At 47.9% G+C, this 13232-nt stretch overlaps 1 protein-coding gene across 1 annotated transcript in view; it reads left to right on the forward strand.

The window, feature by feature from the left end:
* xpo7 (exportin 7) overlaps nt 1–13232 on the forward strand; it is a 60320-nt gene that overhangs the window by 45758 nt on the left and 1330 nt on the right. Inside the window, exons 20-27 of the mRNA XM_055662328.1 lie at nt 668–756; nt 3616–3723; nt 5546–5628; nt 6387–6601; nt 7562–7700; nt 9009–9169; nt 10820–10918; nt 12976–13103. Of these exons, the coding sequence (XP_055518303.1) occupies nt 668–756; nt 3616–3723; nt 5546–5628; nt 6387–6601; nt 7562–7700; nt 9009–9169; nt 10820–10918; nt 12976–13103 (1022 nt within the window). The remainder of the gene's footprint in view (nt 1–667; nt 757–3615; nt 3724–5545; nt 5629–6386; nt 6602–7561; nt 7701–9008; nt 9170–10819; nt 10919–12975; nt 13104–13232) is intronic.

Below are 13232 nucleotides of genomic sequence, written 5' to 3' on the forward strand. Positions count from 1 at the left end.
TTCATTTTGAGTTAAACTCGTGGCTAAAGGTCTGGAGTTGCATACAGTAATGTCTTCAAAAGGAATTTTATGGGCTTTTGCACAACCTATTAAGGGCTTGTCCCACATTACGAGGTAATTCCCCCGAGTTTTCCCCTGATTTGAACTCGGAGAATGTCCGTAGCGGGTCTGTAGGAGTTTGTGGATGTCCCGTAGCGGCTCGTAATGCTAACAGTAGGTACTCGGCAAATCCGGTAAACTCGTGACTTTTTTTCAACACTGTGAGAAATGTCCACAAGTAAAAAAAATACTTGTGAGGACATTTTTTTTTAATTTTTACTCGTACAAGGGTGGGGGTGGGAGGGAATGCAGGGATTACTTGAAATTATAGAAATGAACATTCATACCACTGGGTTGCAAGCTTCCCACGTGAAATATGAGGTGGTGTTCCTCCATTTGTGTGTGGCCCCACTCTAACAGTGGAGGAGGCCCCGGACTGAAAGGTCAGTGTGGGAATGGGAAGGGGAGTTAAAATGTAGCTACTTCACCCTGCCATTCTGTGAACAATCAGAATTATAGTTTAAATTCAGCAGCCTCATTTAATACATTGCCACAGGCAGCACTGTATCTGGTATGTAACAAACCCACTCTGTATCTAATTATGCTTCTTGATCTTTGTTGCCCACAGCGAACGTTGGTTGGCCTGGTGAGAGACCTGAGGGGCATCGCTTTTGCCTTCAATGCAAAGACCAGCTTTATGATGTTCTTTGACTGGATGTATCCTTTTTAACATCTTGGCTGGGAACCAAAGGCGGGGAATGGGAATCGAGCATTGAACTGGAAATGGAGAATGAATTTTAAATCGTCTGGGAGTGAAGTTCCGTTAGTTTGTATAATTATTAAATGGTGTCCAAGGTCAGTTTCTTTATCAGAGAGCAGCGAGGCCATGTCAGTTCATGTGGGCTTTGTGCTATGTAACTATGGACGGAATGGCACTATGATACAGAGTCTAGTGCATTAGTGTAGTTTAGTTTAGAGACACAGCGTGGAGACAAGACTTTTGGCCCACCGAGTCCACACCGGGCAACAAGCATCCGTACACTAGTTATATCCTACACACTAGGGACAATTTACAAACGACAATTAACCTACAAACCCGCACGTTTTTGGGATGTGGGAGGAAACCGGAGCACCCGGAGAAAACCCATGCAGTCACAGGGAGAATGAGCAAACTTCATACAGACGGCACCCATGGTCAGAATCTAACACAGGTTCTCTGACACTGTGAGGCAGCAGCACTCCCTCTGCGCCAGTGTGCTGCCCTATTCCATTTAAGTTACTTTATTTGTGTCTTTTAGTGTGGAATATTGCAGATGCTCTAAAATTAAGCACAGCAGAACATAGTGAAAATGTGTGAAATCGGTATCATGAGTCAGTGAGGACTTCCCCTCTGGGTTACACAGATAAGAATAATAGACACATCAAATACAGAAACCGTTCATTCTATTCTGATGCAGCTTAATCAGTTCATTCACTGCGTCTTTAGTTGGCAGAGCAGAGTGGTCTGACCTTTGCTCCAACTTCGAATCTGTGCAATCCACGTCAGGTGCCAAAGTCCAAATGGTTGTGACGAGAGGCAGCCTTCCCCTCGCACAACCCCGTCCTGTGGCACAGTGGGCAATGCATATGTACTCAGGCTGCATTAATGGATCCAAAACAAACTTAGTACAAAACTGGATGTTTACTGCGGGGAAAGTGAAATGAAACGATCATTTTGGACCGAAGGAACATAAAATCTGACTCCTTAGGGTCATCACACAATTCTATCATAGTAATTTGTATTTGGAATTTGGCTCGACGCTGGTTGAGTCATTACTAGTCCCGTCTCAAACTGAGACGGTCGTGAGTTTGTCCCGCTGGAGAGAGTTGAGCACCCAGTCAGAGCTGAATCTCCAGTGCGATGGTCGGAGTGTAAGCACTACGAGAGGAAACATAGAAATAGTGGGAAAGCACAGCACAATCTCAAACACAACGAACTGACAACCACTTGACCTGCTGGCGGCAATGTTGCCTGTGGGAGGAATGTTTGACAAGTCTCCAACAAGGGCACTACTCCTCTTTGAACAGTACCGTGGATAGTTCATGCACAGAGCAATACCATAGAAGATCATCACTCCTCCAGTCACCCAGAGACACTTCAACACTGCTCCCTACAACTCAGTAGTACTCAGTTAGGCTTTGACCGCGACTCATTTGGTAAAACGCTTTCTTTCAAAGTATGATGAACAGAGAAACATCTCATTCTAACATTCGGAGCTTAAAAGCATCCTGGACAGGTGCACTGTAGGTGCTGCTGCTTCCCAGATTAATTGTTTGACCGATGTTCTACTGCTTCTTCTGGGATCTTACAATGTATTTTGTAAAGCAAGAGAGCTTTCCCTGTAGTCCTGGCCCAAACGGAATGCTCGGTCAATGTTATTCGAACAGATTATCTGGTCCAGAATACCCAGGAGTGTCAAAACAGCAATGGTAATTGCTACGTGCTAGCTGCGGAGCCCCTCTGACATTCCCACATTCCGTCAGTCCCCCTCACATTGCCGCAACACTCACTGGAGAATCAGCCTGGACTACGTGCTCAGCCCTGCAACAGGACAAGCCCACAGTCCAGTCATAACTGGACATGAACGGTAACCGAGGTGATGCTGAGAGAGCAGTGAGCGAGACCATGTGCTGCGCACACACGCACACACCGGATTTCTGAACGCAAATGGTGGCACAGTGGTAGAGTTGTTGCCTTACAGCGCCAGAGACCCGCGTTCGATCCTGACTATGGGCGCTGTCTGTACATCGTTTGTACACTCTTCCCTTGATCTACATGGGTTTTCTCCGGAATCTCCCGTTCCCTCCCACATTCCAAAGACGTACAGGTTTGTAGGTTAGGTTACACAAAAAAGCTGGAGAAACTCAGCGGGTGCAGCAGCATCTATGGAGCGAAGGAAATAGGCAACGTTTCGGGCCGAAACCCTTCTTCAGACTGATCGGGGGCGGGGGTGGGTGGGGACAAGAAAGGGAAAAGGAGGAGTAGCCAGAAGGCTGGGGGATGGGAGGAGACAGCAGGGGGGCTGAGGAAGGGGAGGAGACAGCAAGGACTAACAAAATTGGGAGAATTCGATGTTCATGCCCCCGGGGTGCAGACTCCCCAAACGGAATATGAGGTGCTGTTCCTCCAATTTCCGGTGCTGCTCGCTGTGGCCATGGAGTAGACCCAGGACAGAGAGGTCGGAGGCGGAGTGGGAGGGGGAGTTGAAGTGCTGAGCCACCGGGAGGTCAGCTTGGTTATTGCGGACCCAGCGGAGGTGTTCGGCGAAACGATCGCCCAACCTCCGCTTGGTCTCACCGATATAGATCTGGTTTGTAGGTTAATTGGCTTGGTATACTTGTAAATTGTGTTGGATAGAGTAAGTGTACGGGGATTGGTGGTCAGTGCGGACTCGGTGAGCCGAAGGACCTGTTTCCGCGGTGTATCTCTAAACTAAGCTAAGAAAACAAAATAAATGTACTCGTGATTTACTGAAGCTGATGGAAGAGAACTTCCTCTTCTAAGATGACATGATTTCCTTAGCGTCTGTCCCACAGTTACCCTGCCTACATGCCGATACTACAGCGCGCCGTGGAGCTCTGGTACCACGACCCAGCCTGCACAACCCCCATTCTCAAGCTGATGGCCGAGTTGGTCCACAACAGGTGAGGTGGCTCTTGGGGGCTCCTGTCCGTCCGCCACAGGTGGGTGCACCACCATCACCTGTCTGGTTGCCTCCTTCATTGCGGCATGGGTACACTGGCTCAAACAGGCATGTGCGTCACTAATCTGTGTGTCTGACCGAGCCTTGAGGGCCTGTCCCACTTACGCCACCTTTACAGGCGACTGCCGCGACCCGTGACAGGTTGTGACAGGTCTCCTATGGTCATGAGAGGTCTCCTATGGTCGTGTCTCCAAAGAGTCGTAACGTCTTTCTGGTCACCGCTGAATTTTCAACATGTTGAAAATTTCGGCGAACTATCACAGGTGCCAGCAGTCGCCTTTAAACGTCGTGTAAGTGGAACAGGCCCATAAGAGTACTCAACATCAACGTCTTTGGCTTAAGCAGTGCCTTATTGAGGAGCTTACTGGAATTTTTCACGCTGGCCTGCTGTACTAACATACGGTCATTTATCTTGCTGCTCGTTGCGGGACCTTGGTGTTCACAGTGTCGGCACCAATTGTTGCGACGTGCTGGGTGAGGGGCATTGTCACAAATCACAGTGTAGGAAGGAGGCACTGGAAGGGAATGTTTTTGCCTGTTCTAACGTCACACTGTACGTGTGTCTCTCCACTCCTCACCCCCGTGCTTTCCTTGCCCACGTAATGATCAGCATTCAGTCCTCCAGCCTTCCAAAAACAATCGACAAAAATGCTGGAGTAACTCAGCGGGACAGGCAGCAGCAGTGGAGAGAAGGAATGGGTGGCATATCGGGTCGAGACCCTTCTTCAGACCGATGGCCAGGGGAAAGTGAAACGAGAGATATAGACGGAGAAGTAGATAGATAGATAGAGAGCGAATGCACTGAGTTACTCCAGCACTCGGTGTCTACGGTTTAAACCAGCATCTGCAGTTCCTTCCTATACATTCCAAAAACAATGACAGCCTAACAATCCCTGCACTACCAAGGACGTTCTCATTGTGATGACCTTGACAAATTGCACAAAGCTGCTGCAGCTTCAAGTCGATGGCTATCTGAGCCACAACAAATCACTGGTGGATCTGGGGTTGCTGGCTGTACTCTGGCCATGAGACTGGGGGTCCCAGAGCTGAGGAACTATCTGGAGGGGAACACAGTTCCAGTAGGAGCAGAAAACAATTTATAGAGTTGGTTGATAACGAGAAGATTTTGATAGAAGAGGGATCAGCTGTTCCAATGGAGATTTTAAAACCATTTGCGAGAGAACTTGCCAAAGCTCTCTCAACTGAACGTCATGTTTGAAAGGCAAGTTGGAGCTGATTCAATGCCAACTTTACAAAAGGGAATGAATAAATCCACAGGTAACATTTGAAGTGCCACGTGGAAAAAACTAGGGAGTGGAACTAAAAGGCCTGCCCCACTTACGCAATTTTTTCCGGCACCCGTCAGAGTCGTAACAGGTCGCTGAAAATGTTCAAAATGGTGAAAATCCAGCGGTGGCTAGAAAAAGGTACAACACTTTGGGCGACTGCTCACCACCAAACAGGCGTTACCCCGCAACTTCACACAGACAGCACCCATGGTCAGGCTCGAACCTGGGTCTCTGGAGCCGTGAGGCAGCTGTGCCACCGTGCCAACCCGAAACGTCACCCATTCCTCCTCTCCAGAGATGCTGCCTGTCCCGCTGAGTTGTTCCAGCGATAGGTGTCTACCTATTACAATTGAGCGTGCGGGTGGCGATGGTGTGCCCCACTGAGGTTTCCCGTTTGTTGCTGGGACTGACTTCGACACCGTGTCACCCACCGCGCAGCGTCTCCAAGCTGACCTCTCGCTCTCCTTTGTGCAGGTCCCAGCGGCTGCAGTTTGATGTTTCGTCACCGAACGGGATCCTCCTTTTTCGAGAGACTAGCAAAATGATCACAACGTACGGTGAGTGAGCTTCACGTTCCCTGCTCCTCATCCTCATTGCTCTCCAGTTCTCCAGCCACGGCTCCCTTGGTACTACTGTGGCTGCTCCCTATACTATGGTTTCAGTACCATCGTAGTCTAGTTGAGAATTTTGTGTAGACATGTTTTCAAGTAAATCGACTGACACCTCCTCCCCCATGCCCAATCCTTTCTCACCACCCCTGCACCCCTGTTCCTTCTCCTCTTCCTCCTGCTCATCTCCCACCTTAATCCCCCATGTTACTTTTAACCCACGTTCTCCTCTTCCCCCGTCCCCTCCCAACCAGATCCCTCCCTCTGGCTTTGCATTTCACTCCTCCTTCCCTGTATCCACCTATCACTTGTCTTCAGTCTGAAGGGTCTCGACCTGAAACCCACCCATTCCTTCTCTCCAGAGATGCTGCCTGTCCTGCTGAGTTACTCCCAACATTTTGTGTCTACTTTCCACCTAGCACTTGGCTGCTCTGTTCCTCCTCTCCCCCCCTCCCCTCCCCCCTCACTCTTTTCCAGTTTTCTCCCCCATCTCAATCGATCTGAAGAAAGGTTCCAACCCAAAAGGTTGCAGAAACTCTACCGATGTGCCACTATGCCACACGGTTCACTGTGGCTGACCACATGAGCTCTGGCCAGGGATGGAGTTAGGGTCTGTGAGAGAGTGACTGGAGATTTCCATGACTCTTCTCTTTTTGGCTTCCGTGGAAAACGCTAACATTCTGGTTTATTCTTTCTCTTTGGAACAGGTAACCGGATCCTCACCCTGGGGGAAGTTCCCAAGGACCAAGTATATAGACTGAAGTTGAAGGGGGTTTCTATATGCTTCTCCATGTTGAAGGCAGCTCTCAGCGGCAACTATGTCAATTTTGGTGTCTTCCATCTCTACGGTGATGATGCCCTCGACAATGCTCTGCAGACCTTCATCAAACTCCTGCTGTCCATCCCCCACAGCGATCTACTGGTGAGTGACTCTGCTCTGAGGTGTGGAGTACCTGCTGCCGCACGTTCACTGGGTCACTGAGCTCCAGAGCATAGAAACAGCCTGGTTGATACAGCCTCAGTGGGCCAAAGGGCCTGTTTTCACGTTCCATCTAGGATTCTCTGCTGTCAGCTCTTTGCTGGGCCGATCTGGTGATCGCGTTCCCTGCTCACTCACACCATAACCCCCGCATCTTCCACTGCTTTTTCATCTGTTGTTCCTTTGAAAAAAACCATGACCCCCTCCCCAAATTGCTCCCAGCCCAGTGTGTCCATCAACCCTGGCATAGTCTCTCCCTATTCTTAATTCAGTTCAGTTTTGTTTATTGCCACATGTACCGAGGTACAGTGAAAAGATTTTTGTTGCATGCTATCCAGTCAGCGGAAATACAATACATGATTACATTCGAGCCATTTACAGTGATAAGGGAATAACATTTAGTACAAGTAAAGCCAGTAAGTAAGTAGGTACCTTTTATTTATATAGCATGTTTTAAATCAACTCAAAGTGCTTTACATAAAATAAATATTAAGTTTCCATGCAAACCATAGAAAAAGGTTAAAATACAGAAAATGGACACAACACATTATAGAGTTCAACACAAACGTCCCCCCACAGCAGATTCAAAAATTTCCACTGTGGGGAGAGGCACCAGAAAGTTAAGTCCTCTTCCTCTGTGAAACACCCGAGGTCGGGGCCCATTTGTGGCATTTGCAGCCAGTCCGATCATTTTCAGGGCCCTCTTGCCGTGAAGATGGAACTCCGGCGTCGGGTGAAACATTCCTCAAGCGGCTTGGTAAGTCTGGAGCGGCTGCCTCCTCCCTGGAGACCGGAGCATTCGTAGCCCTCAGCCCTCAGTAAAGTCCAATTTAATAAATAAACCTCTGCTGAACCCTGTCTGCGTCTCCAGTTTAACGTTCCATTGTTTTTATTTTTCCCCAGGATTATCCCAAACTCAGCCAGTCATACTATTCCTTACTAGAAGTTCTCACTCAAGACCACATGAATTTTATTGCCAGTCTAGAACCCCACGTTATCATGTACATTCTCTCCTCAATTTCAGAAGGACTCACAGCACTGGGTAAGTCAGTTCATGTTATTCATATGGACACTGCTATAGATGTTTTCTTATGTGTCCCACAAGATGGGAACAGTCTCAAAACCAACCTCAGCCTGCCCACACTATCCTAACCCATTGCTCACTGAGTGGTTGGCTTGGATCAAGCTTGGGAACTCTGTGCCAGCTCTCGGTCTCCCAAAGAGGCCCGTCAGGTTCAACGTGCCTCTGGGGCGCTGGCTGACGGTGTGGGCCTGGGGGCAAGAGAAGGTTGCTGTCTTGTGGAGGAATAAATGTATCATCAAGTCTCAGTAAAAACAATTCTCGATCAATGCATGCTCAGAGAAACATGGTTAAATGAGTAGTACACACAAAATCTGGAGTAACAGTGGGACAGGCAGCATCTCTGGAGAGAAGGAATGGGGTGACGTGTGGGGTCGAGACTTTCTTCGGGTTAAATTAGTAAACTGATAACAGCCAGTTAATCTGTTTCAGTGGTTTTGGCTGAGGATAAATATTAGCCAGGACATAGGCAAAATCTTGCTGTGGTGTCAAGTAGATCTTGATGTCTGTGTGAGAAAGCTGAGTGGATCTTGGATTACTGTCCCCCCCGCACTCTGCATTGCCAGTGCATTACTGCCTCAGAAAAGCCCTGTGAATACTGACCTGAACCACGTCTCCAGCTTGGAGCAGTCCCTGGCCATTGCGGCTGTAAGGCAGGCATGCAGTACACTGAACTACAGACGCTGGGACATGGATGCAGAGCAGCAAAGAGAGGAGAATCGGAGAAAGAAGCAAGCACCCGAAGTCTGTTGGGGGGGGGTAACACAGCGGGTCAGGCTGCATCTCTCAGACTCTGGTCTGAAGAAAGGCCCTAGGGTAGAAGGTACAGGAGCCTGAAATCTGTAACATCCAGATTCAGGAACAGCTTCTTCCACACAGCCATCAGACTATTAAGCACAACTTCAAACAAACTATGAACTATAACAGTCTATTGCACTTTATCTGTTTACTGGTGTGTGTGTGTGTATATATATTCTATGGTATATATATATTCATTCTATGGTATATGGACACACTGATCTGTTCTGTATTTATGAATACAATATCCTGTTGTGCTGCAGCAATGCAAGAATGTCATTGTCCTATCTGGGACACAAGACAATACACTCTCTTGACTTGAATCTGACTTGACTTAACCCAGAATGTTGCCCATCCATGTCCTCCAGAGATGCTGCCTGACCTGCTGAATTACTCCAGCAGTTTGTGTTCTGTGCAGAGTCCAGCATCTGTAGTTCCTTGTGTGTCTGAAGTGTTGTTGTTCTGTGTCAGACACGATGGTTTGCACGGGTTGTTGCTCGAGCCTGGACCACATAGTAACTTACCTCTTCAAGCAACTGTCTCGTAGCACAAAGAAGCGGAACACACCGATATCACAGGAGAGTGACCGCTTCCTACACATCATGCAGCAGCACCCGGAAATGATACAACAGGTATGCGCGCGCAGCCTCTCAATGACGCATCTGGAGTACTGTGAACCAATTTGGGCCCCAGAGGGAGTGCAGAGAAGGTTCACCAGACTGATTCCTGGGATGTCAGGACTGTCTTATGAAGAAAGACTGGATAGACTTGGTTTATACTCTCTAGAATTTAGGAGATTGAGAGGGGATCATATAGAAACTTACAAAATTCTTAAGGGGTTGGACAGGCTAGATGCAGGAAGATTGTTCCCGATGTTGGGGAAGTCCAGTACAAGGGGTCACAGCTTAAGGATAAGGGGGAAATCCTTTAAAACCGAGATGAGGAGAACTTTTTTCACACAGAGAGTGGTGAATCTCTGGAACTCTCTGCCACAGAGGGTAGTTGAGGCCAGTTCATTGGCTATATTTAAGGGGGAGTTAGATGTGGCCCTTGTGGCCAAGGGGATCAGAGGGTATGGAGAGAAGGCAGGTACGGGATACTGAGTTGGATGATCAGCCATGATCATATTAAATGGCGGTGCAGGCTCGAAGGGCCGAATGGCCTACTCCTGCACCTAATTTCTATGTTTCTATATCTGAGGAAGGATGTGCTGGCTCTGAAGAGGGTCCAGAGGAAGGTTACAAGAATGATTCCAGGAATGAATGGGTTAGTATATGATGAGCGTTTGACAGCGCTGGGCCTGTACTCGCTGGAGTTTAGAAGGTTGAGGGGAGACCTCATCCTCCCTACATCCACTGGTGGAAACATCCTCCCCATATCCACTCTATCCCAGCCTTTCACTATTCAGTTAATTTCATTGAGGGTCCCACCTCATCCTTCTAATCTCCAGCGAGTATTGGCCAAGTGCCGTCAAACGCTTATCGCATGTTAACCCACTCATTCCCGGTTATCTGTCTCCTCTGGACCCTCTCCAGCGCCGGCCGAGCACATCCGTCCTCAGATATGGGGCCAGTTTCTATGCTGTCCAAACTCAGTGACTTTATGAAAGGGAATAAGTTGTAAATTCTGTGGAAGAGCAGCCAGAGACATTCTGGGCCAGATGGCCACACCTTGTGGCCCATTGTCTCTGGTTCCAATATTGTGCATGATGATCACGTGTGGATCAAAGGACCGGAGCAGGGAGCAATGTGAAATATTGCAGCTCCAGATTTAGTAAGAGGTTTATAACGCTGGTCCCCAGAGCACGCTGTTAAGGGCCTGTCCCAATGTACGAGGTAATTCAAGAGCTCTCCCGAGTTTAAACAAAAATCAAACTCGTGGTAAGCACGTAGAATGTACATAGCGGGTACGTCAGAGCTCGGGGACGTCCCTTAGCGGCTAGTAACGCTAACAGCAGGTACTCGGGGAAACGCTGTAAGCTCGCAAAGACTTTTCAACATGTTGAAAAATGTCCACGAGAGCCCCGAGTACCTACGAGCGGATATTACCGTAATTCTCCAAGTTCGAATGAGGGGAAACTCGGGGGAACTCTTGAATTAGCTCGTTCAGTGGGACAGCCCCATTAGTTTCACCGCTCTTGTTGAAATATTTTAAATTACCATATTTGGGTGTGTAATCTATCATTTCAAAACTCCCAATTGATACTTAGTCAAACTGTATTTTTAAAGTTTTGGAGATATGTTTTGAATGTTTTCTTTTCTCAACAATCTGCCCTGGAACAGATGTTGTCCACAGTTCTCAACATCATCATTTTTGAAGACTGCAGGAATCAGTGGTCCATGTCACGCCCTCTGCTTGGATTAATTCTCTTGAATGAAAAGGTGAGGTCCAAGGTTGTGTCAGGTCTGAGTTGGGAAGCCCCAGTTCATTGCTCATTGGATGGGTGATGGGACCATTCCAATGGGTGATGGGGCTCATGGATACGTGATCTGACCTTTCCAGTGTGTTCATGCTCACAGTTCATAAGTGATAGTAGAATTAGGCCATTCGGCCCATCAAGTCTACTCCACCATTCAATCATGGCTTATCTATCTCCCCTCCTAACCCCATTCTCCTGCCTTCTCCCCATAACCCCTGACACATGTACTAATCAAGAATCTATCTATTTCTACCGTAAAAATGTCCATTGACTTGGCCTCCACAGCCTTCTATGGCAATGAATTCCACAGATTCAACACCCTGTGTGGATGGGTGACAGGCTCATGGATAGGTGAAGGGACCGTCCCGGTGTGTTGATGGGTGGTGGGGCTCATGGATAGGTGACCGGGCTATCACGGCAACGTTTCTGGCTGTGCGTCACTCTGCAAACTTTGTAACAAAGGCATTAGTGCAGAGCTTTTCACGCCATAAGGACATCTCAAATCTCTGTCAAAAAGTCCAGTCTAACACACACACACACACACACACACACAATTTGTGCATGACAGAAATAAACAAATTGGTCATGCACTGCAGACACACATTCGGCCCACCACACACACTAATTATCTGTACTGGCTTGTAAGAATTCCATATCCAGATTCAAGTACTAACTGAAGCCTCTTTGGTTGTCCTAGCTGAACCTCTCTCAGTTGTGGAAAAATCCTGACAGCCCCCTCCAATTCAACCTAGGCAACACCACTACCACGGGAAACAGATTCCTTATGGGTAAATTTTATACACCTCTCTCCCCCGTCTAGACGACTCTTTAGGCGACTGTCAGGGACTAGTTTTAGTGGAATCACCTATGACACCTGGCGACAACCTACGACAGCAAAAATTGCCGCCACTGTCGGCAACATTTTTTCAACCTGTTGAAAATTTTGCGGCAGTCGCTTGTAGCCCAAAAAGTCGCCCAAAAGTCATGAATCCTTTCTGCAGCCTCTCTAGCTACATTGAAAGACCATATTGTTTGTACGAGTATTGTCGGAGTTGAAATTGCTGAGAATCAGTTTGTAGACAGTGTCTGAAGAAGGGTATCGGCCCGAAATGTCGCCTATTTCCTTCGCTCCATAAATGCTGCCACACCCGCTGTGTTTCTCCAGCACTTTTGTCTACCTTTAAGTTTGTAGACAGTATTGTGTGAGGCTACTGTGAGGCTTGTTGCTCCCCTACACATTTACCTTTGCACAAGTCGCTCCTGACCAGAGAAGTCCTTTAAAGCACAGTTTCTTCCTTCCCACCATTGCTGTACCCACCGCCAGACAGCTAGCAAAATTAGCCTTAAATTACCGGCTTGCAAAGGACTTTAAATATTTGTCATTTATAAATACCAAAAAATTAATCGGACTTTAAACAAAAGAATTCAGACAGTTAAACACCTGAGAACACAAAAATACTGACTTGATCATTCTTATAACTAAATCAGCTGAAATTTACCTTTTGAACTTATTTTCCATTGAAGCCCCGTGCTTGGGGGGCAGATTCAAAGGGACTGAATGTACAACAGTTACTGCTGTGGGAAACAGCAGGATTCAACAGTTGAACCCTGTAAGGGGTCCAGTGTCAGAAACAGATAGTATTACAGCAGCATGGAACTTTGTGGGACGGACGGACGGAATCACAAGTGGTCCTCGTGGTGTCATGGCTCAACCCGACCTTTCCTGCCAAAATGGAGCAAACTTGTGGGTGAGGGCAGCACTCGTCTCTTGCTCTGGGGCAGTATTTCTGTTAGACAATAGACAATAGGTGCAGGAGTAGGCCATTCGAGCCAGCACCGCCATTCAATGCGATCATGGCTGATCATCCCCAACCCGTTCCTGCCTTCTCCCCATATCCCGACTCTGCTATCTTTAAGAGCCCCATCTAGCTCTCTCTTGAAAGTATCCACAGAACTGTTAGGTGGGTGTCTCTCCAAACGGATACGCTGTGTTCAGCTCTCTCTGTTTCTTTCCCACAGTATTTTGCAGATCTGAGGAACAGCATAGTGAACAGCCAACCACCAGAGAAGCAGCAAGCCATGCACCTTTGCTTTGAAAACTTGATGGAAGGGATTGAACGGAACCTATTGACAAAGAACAGAGACAGGTAAGCAGTCGGTGTTCAGACTGCCACCTGCTTGGTGCTTTAAGGGTGGGCATTGTACGGGAGTTGTGGGGGGAGGGAGACTGTGTCAGAGGCGGAGCTTTGCCAACTGCAAAGTATAACGACCGCAAG

The sequence above is a fragment of the Leucoraja erinacea genome, chromosome 35, assembly GCF_028641065.1.
Source record: "Leucoraja erinacea ecotype New England chromosome 35, Leri_hhj_1, whole genome shotgun sequence".
NCBI classification, from domain to species: Eukaryota; Metazoa; Chordata; class Chondrichthyes; order Rajiformes; family Rajidae; genus Leucoraja; species Leucoraja erinaceus.